The sequence below is a fragment of the Rhinolophus sinicus genome, linkage group LG05, assembly GCF_036562045.2.
Source record: "Rhinolophus sinicus isolate RSC01 linkage group LG05, ASM3656204v1, whole genome shotgun sequence".
Lineage (NCBI taxonomy): Eukaryota > Metazoa > Chordata > Mammalia > Chiroptera > Rhinolophidae > Rhinolophus > Rhinolophus sinicus.
The window spans coordinates 118,607,224-118,627,900 of NC_133755.1; the positions used below are offsets into that span (position 1 = coordinate 118,607,224).

The 20,677-nt window shown below is 34.0% G+C and overlaps 1 protein-coding gene across 14 annotated transcripts in view; it reads left to right on the forward strand.

The window, feature by feature from the left end:
• Nucleotides 1-20,677, forward strand: part of DOP1A (DOP1 leucine zipper like protein A) — an 86,701-nt gene that overhangs the window by 8,411 nt on the left and 57,613 nt on the right. For all 14 annotated transcript variants that reach the window (XM_074333233.1, XM_074333237.1, XM_074333228.1 and 11 more), the window contains 4 exons: nt 8,408-8,598; nt 11,210-11,391; nt 17,647-17,817; nt 19,996-20,185. In XM_074333233.1, the coding sequence (XP_074189334.1) occupies nt 8,461-8,598; nt 11,210-11,391; nt 17,647-17,817; nt 19,996-20,185 (681 nt within the window). In that variant the 5' untranslated portion in view covers nt 8,408-8,460. The remainder of the gene's footprint in view (nt 1-8,407; nt 8,599-11,209; nt 11,392-17,646; nt 17,818-19,995; nt 20,186-20,677) is intronic.

A 20,677-nucleotide genomic window follows, 5' to 3' on the forward strand; every position in this document is an offset into this window, starting at 1 on the left:
AGGTATAGAGAATAGCAAATACAAAATGCCCTGTAATGCAAAAAATGCTGGTGTATTTGAGTTTGGATATTCTCATAATGACATAATGTGAAGGATGGATTACAGGAGCTCAAGAATCGAAACCTGATTCAGTGGTGTGCTGGAGTCAACTCTAACTGGTTAGAATAATAGAAGGAAAAGTGGTTATTACAAACTCAGGATGTGTCAGTTAACATGCTGTTTGAACCTATAGGACTAGAGGAGATAACGGGGGGAGAAAAGCATAGGGTTCCTGAATGAGCCTTGAAGTACTTCAGCATTTTGATGATGATGATGATAAACTGAATAGAGAAGAGGAGCCCACATAGATTGGAAAAGAGCAGTTAGGGAGGTCGGAACATACCTTCTGAGTGAAGAGTCCTGGAAGCCAAGAGCAAAGTGTTGACTACTGCTGAGAAGTTGATTCAGATGAGGGGCTAGAGAAGTGACCACTGGCTTTGGCTAAGGCAATTTTACTGGTGGCTTTTGTATGGGTGCTTTCCTTAGAGGGACAGTGTCATAAGGCATTTTTTTTGAGTGGCCTGAAGAGTGACTAGGATATAAGGAAATGAAATAGTAAGTATAGAGAAATCTTTCAAAAAGTTTTGTAGTGAGACAGAACAGAGAATGGATTGATAGCCAGAGTCTGTAGGGTTAAAGGGGAGGCTATGGATTTTAGTTTTTCACTGAGGCAGATTCTAGGGCTTGCCTGTAGGCTGATCTGGAACGATCCTGTAGACAAGAAACTGGTACAGAAAGAGTGAGTCAATAATGCGCTTGGGGAAAATTGTTAAGGGAATAATCCAGAAGATAGGAAAAGGCCTTTGATAGAGGATGGTCCTTTGTTCCTCAGAACAGGAGGGAAAGTAGAGAATATGAGTTTAGGTTGGAGATAGGTTTGTAGATTTGTTGGGAGAAAGGTAAAAGCATTCCTTTTGCTTCTGTGTTCAAAATTAAATTTGAAGCTTGATCTTTAGCAACAATGGAGGAAAGGTGGTACTAGAGTTTTGAGAAGTTTTCAAACAGTCCTGTCAGGCCGGTAAATTTACTAAGGAAACAGTGGATCAGAACTGCATTGAACACCTATTTGAGGTTTGTGTTTCTCAAAGTGTAGTCAACTTGGTTGTATGACTTTTCTCCAGCAGTATTCAATTGCTTGAGTTCAGGTATGGAAAAAGCAAATAATGGAGCTCAACCAGGGATGGGATTTTGCTAGGAAAGTATAGCAGAGGGAGAAAGGAAGATACTTTGCTTCCTGTTCCTGAGGTAGGAAGGGTATTAGAAGGAAAAAAATGTTTCCATGAGAGTAAAGAGTAGTTAGAACTACTCTTAAGAGTTAGAACTCTAAAGCCAGATTGCTTGAGTTTAAATCCCTGGTTCTGCCATTTATTAACTATATCACATAATATTTTTATGCTTCAGTTTCTTTGTAAGTGTGGATAATAATAATAGCACTTAACTCATAGGTTCAAAAAGGATTAAATGAGTTATAATATGCAAGACATTTGAACAGTGGCTGCTATTTAGTGAGCACATTGTAAGGTTAGCTAAGATGCTATTATCTCTGCAGCATCAGAGGAGGTCTTATCCTTAGAAGATAAATAAGACTAGAAGGTGGTAGGGCATACAGAGAAAAGCTGAAGGTCTGTTGATCACATTATCTGGGGTTTCCTAGAGTGTATACCATTTGAAGATTTGAGATCAGGTCAGATTATGGGAAGTACAGAGCATCAGGGTTATAATGGGTGGCCTTAACCAATTGTGAAATACCTGGTAGGTGTTGTCTTTTATCCATATTGTCAACCCTACAGAGAAATTTCCAATTTTTTGGAGTAACTAGTTTTGTAAGTTGGTTAAGTAAATTTTTGCTAAAAAAATATTTAGTGAAAGTGTCAACATCAAAACCCAAAACTTTTGACCAAAATGAAGTAGATTTGTTAGTAATTGTCACGTTCATTTGTTAGATGTTAACAATTACTGAATGATAATTTTTCATTTAAAAACATTTGGAAAGAGTCTGTACTTTATATATAGTATTTTTAAGGTACTCTCTTTTTCATCATCAACTAGTAGGGTTCCACCATCCCATATTGCATGGTGCCTTAAACAATTTATTCATTTATATCTTGGAATGTGATAAAACACTTTGACAGTCCCCAGATAGATCTTTAGAACTGGATAAAACTGAAGGCTCCTCTCTCGCCAACCCTCTCTCTCTACCTTTCATGGCAAAAGAGGGAGAGAAGGGGAAATCTCAGTTAGTGATAAGCAAACCAGCCAAGTTATCTTCTTCATGTAGGTATTCTGAAATTAGTCTACCCATTTTTATAACCATTTAAACAAAACTTTAAAATTTATATGGTCTGATGGACTCTCATTTCTTTTTTAAATTTTACCTTTATACACTTTAAAGTATGAAGACATAAATCTGTTATTACGTGATAATTTTCATAGGGCCTAATTTCCCTAGAGAAAACTATGGCTTTTTAATAAAAACTTTGTTTCATTTTTCTATTTGAGTGTGACAAAACACTACACTGTGTATCATGTTTTGTGACAAATCAGGTCCAGTTTATCAGAGTTGTAAGTTTGAAAGAACTGCAGCTAAATTGTCAAGTGGACTATAGATTAAGTCAGAAAATCTATTTATTAACAGCTCCTGAAAGAATGATTTTAAATGCCATTTTGATTTAACCTGCATCACTTTAAGAAAAAACAAATTAGAATTTTAATTTTTATTTGTCTTTGCATTTTCAAGTTCCCTAGTTACACTAAGTGGTTTGTTATTGTATCTAGTGGGAAGTTGGTTTTTGTTGTTGTTTTTAATTCAAACACAAACTCATTTCATAGAGGTGATGGAAATGTTTGGTTTCTTATTTAGGATAATGGGAATTTTCTATATATCTTGACTGTGGTAAGGAATCTTGATGTGACGTGCATGCATTAGTCAAAACTCATCAAATATGTGTGTTAAATAAAATAGTGAAAAAGACACATTTGGCAGTGACACATTTTAATTTGCATTCGTGAGACAATTAGAGCTAGGTTAGTAAGACGCTTCAGTTTTCCACTTTGTTGCCAGTAAGTTCAGAGCCATTAATCTGATTCTTAATTACCCTTTATTGGTCCTCATAATAGGCATACTTGCTTCCTAGTACTGTGTTTGCTTTTATTGGTAATAATAGTGACAATAACTTTTAGAGCATTTTCTATGTGCCAGGCACTCTGATGACTAATATGTTCTTTATTTGAGTTTGGCAAACATCTCCTTTTACTGATGAGGAAACTGAGGTTTGAGAGTCTTGCCCACGGTCATACTGCTGCTAAGTGTTATAACTAGGATTTGGTTTCCCAGCTGTGTTCACTTTAATGCCTGTGCTTCGATGCCTTGCCCTCCACTGCTTACCGTTTCACGTGCTGGGGTTCTACAAAACACTGTTTTGTTATTGAATATGTCTATTTTCTGCCATGTGCTACCACTTTTCTGGAGAACAGACAGTGTATGATGTTTCCTTGATGCAATATGAGAATATGTTATATTTGTATTATGATCTAAGTTTGATTTGTGGACCATTTATAAATTTTTTGTTAAAACACGAGAAGCACAGAGATGAAAGTAAGCGTTTAGAAACTTTTATAGTATTTTGATGTTGCAGCAAACTAATACATGATTTTATATTTTAGAAAAGTATCAGTTAGCAATGGGTTAGAGGGAAAAACTGATTCTTCAACCACAGATAGTATGAGGAGTACTGATCCAAGCCACTTAAAGTAAAATATAGAAAAATTAACCTGAAAATATACCTGCATTTATTATATATGTTGGATGAAACATTCAAAAGTGGTACATCCCTAGACTCTGATATATAATGAGTAACTTTATTTTCATTAAAATCATTGAGGAAGCATAACCACATTTTAAGTCCTAGGATCTGAACATCTTTTCATGTGAATAAAATATTGCAGCTTCCTGCTGATGAAACTTTTACAGAATGTTCTTTTTCATTTTTCAGCCATTTGCATAAGATTTTGCTTTTAATGTTCTACCTGAGTGTTCTGTGTATCCTATGCTATGTGAAGTCTTTTAAATCATATTTAAGTATTTAGACTGCTTTTAGCTAAATAAATCCAAATTTCTTACCAGACTCAACATTTTTAGCTGTGAACACATACAGGAATTATAAACCCAACAAACTTAGCTGATTTTTTTGTACCTTTTTGTAACCTTTTTGTAAAATTAGGTTTTTTCTTACCAAATAAGAAATGTCTGAAGGATATGTCAATTGAGGTAATATTACTTCACAATTATATTATTACCCTGATTGTAGATAAACAACCCCTACTTTCACTGATAGAAAGTATTACTAAATTATTTTCAAGTTAATCTTCTCCATGCATAAATATTGTATGTCATCTTCAAAAATTATGTGTTATATCTTATTCTGGAAATATTGTTAAGGAAATAAAGTCCTTGCCAGTAAAATTTATACACGTGCTTTACTACTAGTACAGTCTTAGGTTTATTGATTAGAAGTGAGTTATTTTATACTGTTTTTATATATTTTCAGAAAATCCAGTCAATTTGATTTTTTTTCTCTTAGTTTAATTTGGTTTTGCAGTTATTTCTTCTCTGATCTCTCAGAAGCAAATTTAGACATGTTTTACTTTAAGTTTCATTCTGACTTTCATTCCATATACTCCTGTCATTATTAATATTCAACTATTATGGAAGTTTATGACTTCAATCTTTTTAGTATGTCAGTGTTTTGTGTCTGAAACACTTACTGCTTTCTCTGTGTGTTTCTGTTTATGGTGAAATCTAGTTTTTAAAAATTTTAGAAATCATAGATTAATGATAAAACAACTTGCATAGTTTTTAATTTATTCCAAGTCTGAGTCACTATACTTAGACCACAGCATGAGGCTCAATATTGCAAGTTATGTGCTGTGAAACACACAGATATGTATAAAACATGCTTCCTGCTCTCAAAGACTTCTATCATAGTTGAGGAATTGTATATTCAACTCTTCTATAAAACAAAATCAATTTTGAAATGGAAGGTTAATATTTTTGATGCACTTATTAAGTTTGTATTTATCTTTAATTTCTCAGAGTACTTCAGAATACTGCTTTGTGTTTGGTTTGCTGCTCTGAGAGTCCAGAACACAAAGACCTAATGATAAAATGAATTTTTTCCATATAAACTTGACAGCATTCAAAGTCCCTAGGTCCAATATCACAATTTTTAAAAGAAAAGTAGATCGACTATCTTAAAGGATTTACCTTATTTCTCCATTCCCACCCCCTCCGAGTTGGGAATGAAAGTATCACAAGGTCGGGGATATTCTCTCTAGTCAGCACCCAAACACAGTTCTTGGTCCATGGTGTAGTGAAGTGAATAATTTCATATGTATATTAAGTGACTATATTTAAGGATTATTCTCTCCAAAGATGGTATTTACAGTTTGTTTGTAAACAACTGAGGTAGAGAATTAGGAAGTTTGTGTTGCCTCATTTTGGCTTAATCTTAAACAAGAGAATTTTGATTTAATAAATTAATAGATTTTTAGCTTTTTTTGATGCAAACAGGCTGTATTAATATAGCTATTTCCTAGAGTAGTGATTCTTAAACTTTTTAGGATTATGTAGAAAACTATGTTTAAGAATATTGTTAAAGTAGTAGACTATCTCCCCAATAAAATGTAAGATGTAAATTTTGTATGTAATTTGAGGAAATTCACAGATCCACGGGGTCCATTTTATTTATATCTATTACATATATCTTTATTGAAATACAATTCACATACCAATGTATAATTAAGTGGTTTTGAGTACATTCACAGAGTTGTGTAACCATCCCTACAATCAATTGTAGAATATTTTTGTCATACCAAAAATAAACCCCATTCTTATTAGGAATTACGCTCTATTTCCCCCCAATTCAGCCCTTCCCCCCCAGCAAAAATTAATTTGCTCTCTGTCACTAGAGATTTGTCTGTTCTAGACATTTCGTATAACTGGAATCATACAATATTTGGTCTTTTATGAATGGTTTCTTTCACTTGGCATGTTTTCAAGTTTCATCCATGTTGTAGCATGTGTCAGTACTTCATTCCTTTTTATGGTTGAAGAATATTCTATTGTGTTTTATTTATCCACACATCAGTTGATAGATATTTGGGTTGTTTCCTCATTTGGGCTATTATGAATAATGCTGTTTTGAACATCTATATAAAAGTTTTTATGTGGACATGTTTTCATATCTCTTGAGTGTATATACCATACCTAGCAATGCAATTGCTGAGTCATAAAGTAATTCTGTGTTTAACCTTTCAAAAACTGCCAGACTATTTTCCAAAGCAGTTGCACTGATTTATATCCCTACCAACAGTTTGTAAGGGTTCCAGTTTCTCCATATCTTTGCTAATACGTGTTGTCTTTTTTATAACAGCCATCCCAGTAGTGTGAAATATCTCATTGTGGTTTTGATTTGCATTTCCCTAATGATTAAGGATGTTGAATATCATTTTATGCACTTATTGACCATTTGTGTATCTTCTTTGGAGAAATGTCTACTCAGATCCTTTGCCTATTTTAAAATTATTTGTCCTTTTATTATGGATTTGTAAGATACAATATATACTTGTATTTATATTTCAGGTCCCTTGTTATTTTCTCTCATTCTGTCAATTGTCTTTTCACTTTATTTATTTATTGATGGTATCCTTTGAAGTACAAAGGTTTTTAATTTTGATGGAGTCCAATTTATTCTTTTGTTGCTTGTATTACTTGTGGTGCTTTATATATATAAATACACACACACACACACACACACACACACACAGTGCCAAAAAATGTATACACATTTTAAAAAAGAAAAAAACTCTATTAGAATTGTAATACTCAATATATACCGATAACAAAAGATGAATACACGTCATGTGTATGCATTTTTTGGCACCCCCGGTATTTGTTATTTCTAAAACTGCCTGGCCGTTAGTCACAAAGATTTATTCCTGTATTTTCTACTAAGAGGTTTATAGTGCTTACATTTAGATCTATGTTCCATTTTGAGTTAATTTTTGTGTAGGTGTGAGGAAGAAGTAAACTTCATTCTTTTAAATGTGGGTTTCCAGTTATCCCCAAACCATTTGTTGTGAAGACTATTTTTACAGCCCCGCTCCCCAATTTAATTGTGTTAGTATCCCCGGAGGCCCATTCTTAGACCCTCCTTTAGTCCCATGAACCCAGCTCTAAGGAAAGGTGCAGAGTTAGTTAAAACTCAGATAAGATACCAGAACAATAGAAGAGAGGCCACATTAGTTTTTAAGTTGCACCTCAGTTGAATCCTTTTACTACTCTGTGTTAGTCATCTATTGCTGTATAACAAATTACCCTCCCTCCAACTCAGTAGCTTCAAGCAGCAAACTTTCTGTCGGTCACAGATTTGAATGACTTAGCTATGTGGTTCTGGCTCAGAGTCTCTCACAAAGTTACAGTCAAGATGTTGGTTGGTGCTGCAGTCAAATCAAAGCTTGCCAGGGGGTGGGGGAGCTACTTACTTATAAGATGACTCACTCTCATGCCTATTGGCAGAAAGGTTCCGTTTCTTACCAGAGGGACCTCTCCATAGGGCTCCTTGAAGGTCCCCATGACATGGTGGCTGCTATCCCCACAGCTAGTGCTGTAAGACAGAAAGGCAGAAGCTGGAGTGCTCTTGTGACCTAGTCTTAGCCATTATACATTGTCATTTCTATCTTACTGTTTTCCTCACAAGTGAATCACGAAGTCCAGCCCAAGGAGCTGGAAGATTAGATACCAGTTTTTGAAAGTAAAATCAAAGACTCTGTGGACATATTTTAAACCATATACTTGTCAATACATATACTTGTCAGTTTTATTAAAATTAAGAAGTTAAGGTCTAATTTCAAAGAGCTGATGATATTCCTTCATACTGTTTGTTCATTTATTACTTAATAAAGTAAGATAATCTCTAAGACATTCATTTCTTTTTTTTGCATGTCCTTGATGTTTACAGTCTAACCAGTCTTAGTGTGTTTTAGGATCAAAACAATGTGGAGGGGTATGTATATGAAAATGTTATATTGGCAAATATGGCAGAGAAATAACAATTTCTAAATTGAAATAAGTATCAAAATATTCCCTACTCTTTTATATCCCTAAATCCTCACAGCCATTTTCCAGTTCCTAGGAAGGAACAGAGGAGTTATCTTTGAATACTTCCATGACTCTGCATGCTAGCCGACCAGTGTTAACCACTTGTAACTCAAGAAGCTGTGTTAAAGTTAGTTATTAATTCTGTAGCAAGAGCATCTGAACCCAATTTAATACTTTGTAACTTTGGTTCCTCCTGCAAAACTCTTGTAGGTAATGATTTTACATGATTTTGGAACTGGTCTCTAGTGGGACGCTGTGGGAGGATGAACACAGAAGAGGTGGAGTTATTGAGTGACTCAAAATACAGAAACTATGTAGCTGCAATTGACAAAGCACTAAAGAATTTTGAATACTCCAGTGAATGGGCAGATTTGATATCGGCACTTGGAAAACTTAATAAGGTATGTCAGTCTCATCCATTTCATAAAAAGTAGTAAAAATCAGAAATCTGTCTATATTTATTAGATTTTTCTAAATCTTGAAGTAAAATTTTTGAAAATATAACTAAATCTCAGAATTACTTTTGTTTTTGCTATTTTACTTCACACATTGTATGTCTATGTAGTCAGACATATTTTTAAGGCCAAAACAACAATAGTGTTTGAAAATTATAGTTATTATCATTACCTCTAAAAACACAAGATTAAGAAGCAAATTTGCTAACAGTGAGGACTAATAAGTTTCTGTAATTGAGCATCAGATATGGTTCTGGAGTTCCTGGCAACAAAATCTCTATGTTGAAAGTAGTAACTAATATGTTCTTTCCAAAGGACATGTAGCAATTAGGAGACATTTTATATCCAGGCAAGCCTTAGATACAAAAAGTACTGAACTGAATATAAAAGTGACAAGCAGTTACATAGAGCTTGGCTTTGAATGACATGTGTGGTTTTTTTATCCACTATAATATGGTGGCATCATTGATCAACTCTTAGTTTTAAATTTTTGCCGGGTTTTTTTTTGTTTTGTTTTGTTTTTTTGGTGTTTTTTTCTTAAATTTTTCTCACAATAATAGGTGTGGTTTTTTTTGTTTGTTTTTTTGTTTTGGAATTTTTTTGGATTAAAAAAAAACACATGTTATTAAATAGGAATGCTTCTAAATACTAAATGGTCCAGGGTAGCAGAAAGAAAAGGAAAGCTCTTCAATAACTATTTTAACATCAAAGAGCTTAGCATACAATTACTAGGAAATAAATTTGTCTTAAAATACAGACCAAGGACACTAGTTTTCAACCTGATACTAAGGATAATTTTTTGATATCTTAAAAAGAAAAGCTTTAATTTCCAGTGTACCAAGGATTTATCTGAAAATTAGACGCACAAACTTACGTTTGACATGTTAACTTCTAACATTTATCATTTGAGGTTTGACAAATTCTCAAATTTTTGACAACATCCCCAAGAAATTGCATTCAAAAGTATGTGTTTACTTAAAGATAGTTTGTTCTTGTTATGAAGAGTCTCTGAAGACTTACTAGGAACTGTTTAAAAGCAGTTCAAAATTGTGGAAATTAATTTGCTTAATTACATACATAATTAGTTTTTATAGTTAATCAGTAATTATGAAAGCAGATTTTATTGTATCCAGATAACACAAAGTAGGATATGCAAGTAATTGATGAAACTTATCTAAAATCACAGTGAAATAAGGTAGGACTTGTATACTTATATATAAATATGTTTTCATATATTTGTATATGTTGAAGATAGTCTAAATATGTTTTGCTAAATTTTCACCTCATTTATGTAAGTTTTCCAACTCAGAAATCCTTTTAGAAAATAAAATGGTCCTATATTTTCCTTTTTTTATTTCATATTAATAGAATTGTTTATTGAAGCATTTTATGTTATATATCATTAAATTTTCTAATTTAATGATATACAGAGGTACTTCTGGTAATAATCATAATTGTTTAAAAAATATATGTAAATATTAACTCTGCTCCTGTGTCCAAAATTTAAATTAATATTCCAGAAATGGAAGGCAGTTTGTTTAAAAAATAAAATAAAATGTTTTCATAGCTGTATTCTTTGTTTTTCATTTATAGATCTATTTTTATTTACTATTCATTAAATTCAATTTAAAACTGAATTAAAGGCTTATAGTGGGAAGAACATGAAAATGTTATATTTAAGTTGACCTCAGTTAGAGCCTCCACCTTTTTTATGAACCGAGAGATCTAGTGCTGACTCTTCTGTTATACTGTTTTGGTGGGTCATTTTATATATTTTAACCTCAGTTCTTTTGTAAAATAAAGGACTTTTGTGTACTTCTTCGAAATTCAATTCTAGTATATAATATTATTCTGTTCTCCTTCTGAGTGTACATTTTATAACGTATCAGCTCTTTATCATAATAATTTGAAGAAGTACATTTATAAGTTCTTTTATGTTATTTAAATAACTAGTCTCCTTGGGGTGGTTTGTAAAATTGTATCTTCTACAAATTCTACTCTGTGTTATGGTTGAATATATAAAGCAAAATGTATTTGGTCTAATTGAGAAGTTAGTAAAAATAAACGGGCAATCATCATCTCATGTAGATTCTTTTAAGCATTAGAACTACTTGCTATATGATACACCAAAGCAGTAGTTGCCTTCTTACAACTGTATCTATCTATTTTGAGGTCCAATTTTCTTCATGTATTTCAACCAATGTATCAAAAATAAATTGATAGCTGATTAACATTAAAGTTGTACAAAAATCTAAAATAATACATCTCCTGAATAAATTTGTTTTGAAAAATATTTTTCATAAAAATGTTATTTCTGTTAACATTCTGTGAATTTTTTTTAATTCAATATTTTTTAGAATCCTCAGTTTTAATTTCAAATATGACATATACCTTGATAGATATAACTGACAAAAATGGAAGTTCTTTGGTCTCGGCTCTAATTTTTTTCAAGTATAAAGAAGTTCTAGAAGAATTTTTGATAATACTGTGTTAGAAAGTGGATATAATATGAAATGTAGTATATTTTTCTCAACTGAATTAAAATGTTTTCTTCAAGGTTTTACAAAATAATGCAAAGTATCAAGTAGTACCCAAAAAGCTGACTATAGGCAAACGCCTAGCTCAGTGTCTACATCCAGCATTACCAGGTGGAGTTCATCGGAAGGCACTTGAAACATATGAAATTATCTTCAAAATCATTGGACCGAAGCGACTTGCCAAAGATCTTTTTTTATATAGGTAAGAATAATTTTACTATCTATTCACATATATATGAATATTTTTAATTGTTTTATCATTTTTCCAGTAAAAGATAAATGAAAACCACTTGATGATGGAGATTTTCAGATATCTGTCTTAAATATTTTCATAATTAAATGATTCAGAAAAATTTAGACTATTCCTTTTTTTCTTAGATGTCATTTATGAAGTTTTCATTCAAAATTTTTAAGATTAAAGTACTTTCTACCTTTTTAAGCTTCAGAACTCCCCTGAGAAAAAATAAGATACCTTGATTTCTCAGCAGCTTTCAACAGTGTTAACCATTCTCTTGGTTTCTGTGATACCATGTTCTCCAGTTTAGTTATTTGATCGCTTTACCAGCATTTCCTTCTTTCCCTCAACTGTGTATATGGAATTTCTTAGGGTTTTCTCAGTCCTGTACATTATGTTTTCACTTTATAGTCACTCCTTGGGCAGATTTACCCATGCCCATCTCTTACGTGCTAACTCCCAACTCGATATCACCAGTGTTGGCTTCTGCTGTAAATTCTTGGCTTCCTTGCCATCCCTGGTGGATCTTTAAAGGCAATTGAAGTTCAACCTGTTCCAAACTAAACTCATCCTCTTCTTGTATAAGCCTTGCCTTCTGCAACGCACTAAGCTCAATAATGACATACTGTCAATCCATTTACACAAGCCTGAAATCTGAAAGCTGCACTTGATAGTTTCTTTGCTTGCCTGTGTTCTTCTTCCTCCCATGTACATTCTGTCACCACTAGTTCTGTCTCACAGTGGTTAAGAGCAGAGGCAGTGGAGTCAAATAGTTTGTCTTCACCCCTAATTCTGTGATCTTGGGCAATTTTCTTCACCTCTGTATGTGGACTCTGATCTGCAAAAGGGCAATAAGATGACAAATTTCATAGGTTATTAATAGAACTAAAGGAGTTAATGTATGTAAAGTGTTTAGAGCAATGTGCTCATAAATGTTACTACTGTTCTGATGTGTGTCCCAAATACTTCTTTCTACCTTCACTAGCAGCATCCACTCTAAGTAAGCATCATCTCTAGCCTGGTCTTTGTCATTGACCTCATAACATTCAGACTATCCGTTCTTATCCTCTTACACCCTTTTCTCCACACAGTATCAGGGTAAAGTTTTTAATATGTTAAATAGATAATGTCATCCCTTTGCTAAAAAGCTCTGTTGACTTCTTCCTGTCACACTTAAAAGAAAAATTCAAAGTCCTTACCATGGCTTTTAGGGCTTTCTATACATTTAGCTCTGGCTCTGCCAATGACTTTCGGCTCCTGCCACTTTCCCCCCAATTTGTTCCATTGTGGTGACACAGATCTCTTTACTTATTCTTCTTCATTTTCTTTGCTTTTCCTTCACCCTTAATACTCTAATGGAGGTCGCCTAAATATCAAGTCTTCATAGAAGACTTCCTCAATTATCCTCCCTGAAACAGCCTTTCTTTTACATCTCAGGCTTTAGTACTCTAGTTTTACTGTGATGTTTTCAGAATTAGGTATCTTTTTATTTATCCTTTTTGGGATTCATTGGGATTTTTAAATCTATGAATCAGTGCCTTTCATCAGTTCTGGAATCTCTTCCAGAGAAAATTTGATTTTACTCCAGCTATTTTCTCTCCCATTTTTTGGAATGGTGATTAAACATATGTTAGATCTTCTAACTCTGGCTTCCCCATCTCTAAACCCCTCTTCCCTATTTTCAAACTTCTTTTCTTCCTACTACATTCTGGTAATTTCCTCTTACATAGCTTCTAGGTCACTAATTCTCTTTTTTTGCATCTAAGTGTAAAAATGTTTTTGAGTTTTTTCCCCCCACCTTTATTAAGATACAATTGATATATAAGTTTAAGGTGTAACACATAATGATTTGATATATGTATATATTGTGAAATGATTACCACAGTAAGTACAGTTGACACATCCATTACCTCACATAGTTACATATGTGCATTTATGCCAATATCATACTATCTTGATTACTATAGCTTTGTAATATAGTTTGAAATCAAGGTGTGGTACATTCAGCTTTATTGTGCTTTCTCAAGATTGCTTTGACTATTCCGGGTCTTTTGTGGTTCCAAATGAATTTTAGGATTTTTTTTTTCTGTAAAAAATAGAAAAAATGCCATTGAAATCTTGATAGGGATTATATTGAATCTCTATAAATGGCTTTCAGTACTATTAACATTTTAATATTAATTCTTCCAGTCCATGGACATGGATATCTTTCTGTTTATTTGCATCTTTGTTTCTTTCGTTAATGTCTTAATTTCCAGGGTACAGATCTTTAACCTCCTTGCTTCAATTTATTCATAAGTATTTCATTCTTTTTGATTCTATCGTAAATGGGTTTTTTATTTTTCAGATAATTCATTTCTAGTATTTAGACATGTTACTGATTTTTGTATTAATACATTGATTTTGTATTCTAGAACTTTACTGAGTTCCTTGATTAGATCTAACGGGTTTTTAACATAAGTTTTTAGTTTTCAATTACAGTTGACATACAATATTATATTAGTTTCAGGTGTACAACATAGTAATTACACATTATATAATTTATGAAATGATCACCCTGATAAATCTAGTATCCATCTGACACCATACATAGTTATTACAATATTTTTGACTGTATACTCTATGCTACACTCCTCATGACTATTTTGTAACTACCAATTTGTACATCTTAATCCCTTCCCCATTTCACCCATCCCCAACACTCCTCCCATGTGGCAATCATCAAAATGTTCCATTTCTGTTTTGTTTGTTCATTTATTTTTTAAATCGCACATATAAGTGAAATCATATGGTATTTGTCTTTCTCTGTCTGACTTCTCTAGGTCCATCCATGTGGTTGTAGATGGCAAGATTTTATTCTTTTTTTATACCTGAGTAGTATTCTATTATACGTATGTTCCACTTTTTTATCCATTCATCTACTGATGGACACTACTGATGAAGCAATTTAGGTCGCTTTCTTATCTTGGCTATTGTAAATAATGCTGCAATAAACATACAAATGCATATGTCTTTTTGAGTTAGTGTTTTGGGTTTCTCCAGTTAAATACCCAGAAGTGGAATTGCTGGTTCTTTCTTTGTCTCTTATTATAGCTTTTGTTTCAAAGACTATTTTATCTGGTAAAGCTATTGCTACTCAAGCTTTTTTTTTTTTTCCCCCCATTTTCATGGAATGTCTTTTTCCATGCCTTCACTTTCAGTCTGTATATGACTTTCGATCTGAAGTGAATCTCTAGTAGGCAGCATTTGTATGGTTCTTGTTTTCTTATCCATTCAGCCACCCCATGTCCTTTTATTGGAGCATTAATTTATTTACATTTAAAGTAGTTGTTGATAGATATGTAGCATTTGCCATTTTATTAATACTTTTGACATTTTTTTCATCTTCTTAAAGAAGTCCCTTTAACATGGCTTTTAATCTGGTTTGGTAGTGATGAATTTCTTTAGTTTTTTTCTTGTCTGGGAAGCTCTTTATCTGTTTTTTAATTCTAATGATAGCTTTGCTGGATAAAGTAATGTTGGTTGTAGGTCACTGCTTTTCATCACAGGTGCATATATGCCAATCCCTTCTGGCCTACAAAGGTTTTTTTGAGACATTAGCTGACAGTCTGATGGAAGCTCCATTGTGGGTAACTGTTTTTCTCTTGCTGCTTTTACGAGTCTCTCTTTGTCTTTAACCTTTGGCATTTTAATTATGATGTGTGTTGGTGATTGTCTTTTTTCATTTCTGTTATTGTATTCTTTATTTCCGACTGCTTCTTTTTTATGTTGTCTATCTCCATTTTTATATTTCATATCTCTTGAAGATCTCCCTGAGATCACTGAGAATCCTTATAACCAGTGTTTTGAACTCTGCATCTGATAGATTGCTTGTCTCCATTTTGTTTAGTTCTTTTTCTGGAGCTTTGTTCTGTTCTTTCATTTAGGACATATTTTCTTTGTCTCCCCATTTTCGTTGCCTCCATGTGTTTGTTTCTATGTATTAGGTAGAGCTGCTGTGCCTCCTGGTCTTAGTAGAGTGGCCTTATGTAGTAGGTGTCCTGTAGGGCCCAGTGGCACAGTCTCCTTGTCACCTGAGCCAGATCATCCAGGTGTGTGTGTCTCTGTGTGGGTTGTATGTGCCCTCCTGTTGTAGTTGAGCCTTGATTGCTGTTGGCATGTTAGTGGGAGAATTTGACCGTCAGGCTTATTGGTTGTGAGAAATGACTGTGACTATAGTAGAGGAGCTGTTTTGCAGGGGCTCTCTGTGGCGCAGGATTCATTTCAGTGGGTCTCTGGTGCCTGCCCAGTCTGCCATTCAAGTGTGTCACTTGTAGCAGTGGTTGGGTAGTGTTTTGGTGTGGTCTGAAGGTAGCCACTGGGTGTTTGGGTTCTGGGGCCTTTGGAGAGTGGTTCTGGTGCAGGCCAAGGTCAGTTGCTTCCTTTATTCTGCTTGCAGCCACTTTTATTAGCTACAAAGTGAACTGCAGATAGTTGCCACTTGGGCTGGGCTTGGAGGTGTCTAGGAGAGGCTAAGCTGTGAAATGTGGCCACCTGCCACTATTGCCAAGCTTGGGGATACTTAGCAAGAGATACGGGGCACAATGAGGCCACAAGCTGCTTGTTTGGAGTTTGTGAACCTTTTAGAGATTTTAGGAATATCCGCAGCATGAGCCAAGAGGGCATTTGTATGGAAAAACCGCTGAAGTGGCTTGGCTAGCCCACGAGTTGGGTGGGGCAGGATCTCAGGGAATCACCAGGGCAGGGCGACCAGTGTTAGCTAGGTTGATGGAGACTCAGATATGGTGCCTGCCTGAGCTTGCAGGCTGGGTGGGAGGTGGGCTCAAGAAGGAACAATGGTTTCTGTCAGCCCTTCTGTCTGAAAGAAAGCTGCCCCTCCAGCCCTTGCCCTGAAGCCACACAGTTTAGTTCCTCTTCATATGCCCTTCACACCTTTCCAGCTGCTTCCCCAGTGCTGGAGCTCAGAACGCGTGAGTCCATTAGTGAGTTAGTCTGTGTGTGGGCCCTTGTTCCTCATGGGTGACGTCTGTAGCTGGGATATCCCTCCTGATTTTTAACTGCCACAGGTGAGCATGGGACCATCCCATTCTGCATCTCTCTCCCTCCTATCATTCTCGACATGGCTTCTGCTGTATAGGACACCTTCTTTAGTTGTAGGACTTCTGTCCAGCTAGACTTCAGGCGGTTCTCAATTATGGTTATTCTGTAGTTTAGTTGTAAGTTTGATGTGGTCATGGGAGGAGGCAAGCACAGTGTTAACCTATTCTTCCATCATGACTGGAAGCTAGATCTAACAGGTTTTCAATGGAGCCTGTAGACATTTCTGTAAATAAAATCATGTCTGCAATTAAAGACAATTTTGCTTCTTCCTTTTCAGTTTGGATGTCTTTTATTTCTTTCTTGCCTGATTACTCTGGCCAGGAGTACTATGTTTTCAGTACTTTGTTGAATAGTGGGCTGTTGAGTAGGAGTAGTGAGTCAGCTCCCTTGTCTTGTTTCTGTCTTAGAGAAAAAGGTTTCAACTTTTCATTACTGGGTATAATGTTAGCTGTGATATTGTCATATATGGCCTTTATTATGTTGAGGTATATTCTATATCTAATTTGTTAGTTTTCATCATGAATTGCATGTTGAATTTTGTCAAATGCTTTTTCTCTATCTATTGAGAAGATCATATGATGTTTGCTTTCATTCTATTAATGTGATGTATTACATTGGTTTATTTTGCATATGTTGAACTGTCTTTGCATCCAAGGTATAAATCCCAGTTGATCATGGAGAAGGATCCTTTTTAATGTGCTATTGAATTTGGTTTGCTAGTATTTCATTGAGAATTTTTGCATCTATGTTCATCATGGATATTGGTCTGTAGTTTTCTTTTCTGATAGTGTTCTTTGGTTTCAGGGTGATGTTGGCTCCATAAAATGAGTTTGGGACTATTCCATCCTCTTCGATTTTTTTGAAAGAGTTTGAGAAGGATTGGCATTAATTATAAATTTTTGGTAAAATTCACCAATGAAGCCTTCTGATCCTGGGTTTTTCTTCGTTGGGAGGTTTTCAGTTACTGATTTAATCTCCTTATTAGTAATTGGTCTCTTCAGACTTTGTATTTCTTCCTGATTCAGTCTTTGTACTTTGTATGTTTCTAAGAATTTTTCCATTTCTTCTAGGTTGTATAGTTTGTTGGCATATAATTATTGATGTTTTTATTTTTTTAAACAGTTCTGGATTATTTCCTCTTCTTGCAAATGCTGCCATGTCTGTGAAACCAACATTGTTAAGTTTGTATGAGATATATTACCTGCCTTTGGGTAAAACACTGAAGCCTGGTCTACAAGGATTGCTAACTGGTATTCTTCCTGGCTTAGAAGAAGGATCAGAGTACTATGAGAGGTAAGATGGTGCTGTTATTATGCAGCTAAGTAATCGAAGTCATGGATTGGTCAGAAAGAATCCTTAGATCAATAATGTTTCAACATCACAAAAATCAATTATTCTAGACACTTCAGTATATCACCTGAAGATTTCTATACCAAAAAAATATTATTGTAGTGTATATAGTCTATGTATCACACTGAAAATATAGCAAGGTGATCAGAGTACAGACTTGGGAGATAAATGGACTGGGTTTAAATCATGGCTTGACAGATACTTTGTGAGCTTAGGAAAGCTTTTAACATTTCCAAACTTTTTCAGTTTTCTTATCTATAAAACAAGCTTAGTACGTATTTCATTGTATTATTGTAATAATGAAATCACTTAGTGCAGTGCCTAGCAAATATGAGTCACTCTAAAAATTGTGACCCATAATTTAAAATAATAATACAGTAGATAGGACATTTAGATTAATTTTTAAAATGGGAAATTGGGCCATTGCCAATAGTTTTTAAATTGTTAAAGGCGGAAAATAGCCTAGCTCCAAGTGCAGTGCTGTTTTACTAGCTGTTAACATGATACTGTTGATATTTTAACTTTTCAAAGAATATGATTTGATCTCCTTGGAGCCTGTTCTTTCTCTGGAATTTAATAGTTGTAGACAATGCATAATGGCATTATCTGTCTTTAATATCTCATTACTGATATTCTTACAAAAAAGGAACTTAAGAGTTGAGATGACAAAAATAGAAAATGCCAAACTTATTTTGAGTAGACTTATTTATTTAAACTTCAATTAATTTATTCTGGTGCATTGACCAACTACTCCATTTTATTGTATTCATCTGCTCCTATAATGCAATAAGAATCTAATCCTGAAAATGTAAGGGATTACTCTTATAAACTACTTTGAGAGAAAAATAATTTTGTTATTAAAACTTATCATTTTCTTTTATTAGTTTTTGTACTTATAATTTTAGAAACATAATGTAAGATTATTTCATTAGTTTATACGTTAGTTTTGTTTTAAATTGTTACACTTATTCTAAGAGAAGCATAGCCTCCATATCACCTTAGAACTCTACTAACTACAATTAATATTTTAACATAGAAATCAATAATGATCTTTATGAATGTGGCATTTCTATGGTTTATCTTGTTCTGTGTCTTAGTCCATTTGGGCTGCTATAAAAAAGTACCACAGACTGGGTGACTTACAAACAACAGAAATTTATTTTTCACACTTCTGGAGGCTGGAAGTCTAAGATCTGGTGAAAACCCTCTTCCTGGTTTGTAGCTGGAGCCTTCTCCCTGCATCTTCAAGTAATGGAAGGGGTGGCTCAACTCTGTGGGGTTTCTTTCATAAGAACACTAATCTCATTCCTGAAGGCAAACCTTCCAAAGGTTCCACCTCCTAATACCATTACCTTTGGGGATTAGGGTTTAACATATGAACTTTGAAGGGACATAAACATTCAGCCCATAGCATGTTTTGCCGGTTATTCCATACAAGTTCTATAAAAGGATTTGTAAACTTGTTCTTTTAATGCATAAATAAATTGAGATCAGAGGGGATTACAGTGTTAGTATTAAATTACATAGCAAGTAAACAGTAGGTCTCATTATCAGATTCTCTTGATTCTGACTCTACTATACTATGTTATCGATTTTTGTATTTTAAGTTGCTTATGCTAAATCAAAAGTAATCTATAAATGTAATCCTTAATAAAGCAGTAATGATTTCGTCATAGGTCTAATTCATCAAAATTGTGAATTACATAGTGTGCTTTCAAAGAGAAGGAAACATTTGGAAATGTTCTTTAAGATTTTATAGAAAATATGTTCTGTTACAAGGTTACTACTAACTAAAATGTATATGGTGTTTAACAACCCACTGAAGTAGATAGGACTTGTATTTTTTTTATTGCTATATTCATTTTACGGTTGAGGAAACTGAAGAGATATTAAGTGATTTCCCCAAATTACACAGCTAGTAAATGGTGGATCCAGGACTTAAATCCACTCATTCTGATTTCTACAGTGTATGCTTCTTTCAGTCTATCACAGTTGTCTCTAGGGTGGAACATATAACTATCGCATGGATGCTTTTAAACATTCTGCCAAAGAATAATGATTTATTTTTAATAATTTATTTTTAATGTTTCCCTTCTTAAATCACTTTATTTTGTACCTCAGAACAAACACATTGTTGGAAAAGGTTGCTGCTGCAGTGGACCAGTCTGCATTCTACAGTGCCCTCTGGGGTAGTCTTCTTACCAGTCCTGCTGTGCGTTTACCTGGAATCACGTATGTTCTTGCCCATTTGAACAGGAAGCTTTCCATGGAAGATCAACTTTATATAATCGGTAGTGATATTGAGCTAATGGTAGGTCTACAAATGATTGCTCATTTAATGAATGATCTCTTTAGAGCCAGGCACATTGTTTCAAACAGATACTGAGAATATTGCAACAAACAAAGCTCTGTTTTCTTGGAACTTACATTTTTCATTAGGAGAACTTAAAGACCAAAATAATCAGTAATTATTTTTTTAAAAGCTTCAATTTTAATTGATGGAAAAGTATTTATGGTATCTTTTATTCAAGCAAATAAATGTTTTTTGTTACCGTCTTGCTAACTGATCAGACCATAGCCACATTCATTATATGATTCTGAAGTGGACCTTCTCTTTGATCATAGCTTTCTTTATAAGAAAGACAGGTTTTAGACAAAACTGATAACCATATTCTGTGTGGGATTTGTGTAAGAAGATGTAGTACTAAAGCAGACAGGGAAAAGTATGGTAAAATTCACAGTGATTACTTACACTTTTTAATTTGAAGATTAGGAACAGGAGGCAACCTTTTATCTCTGTACA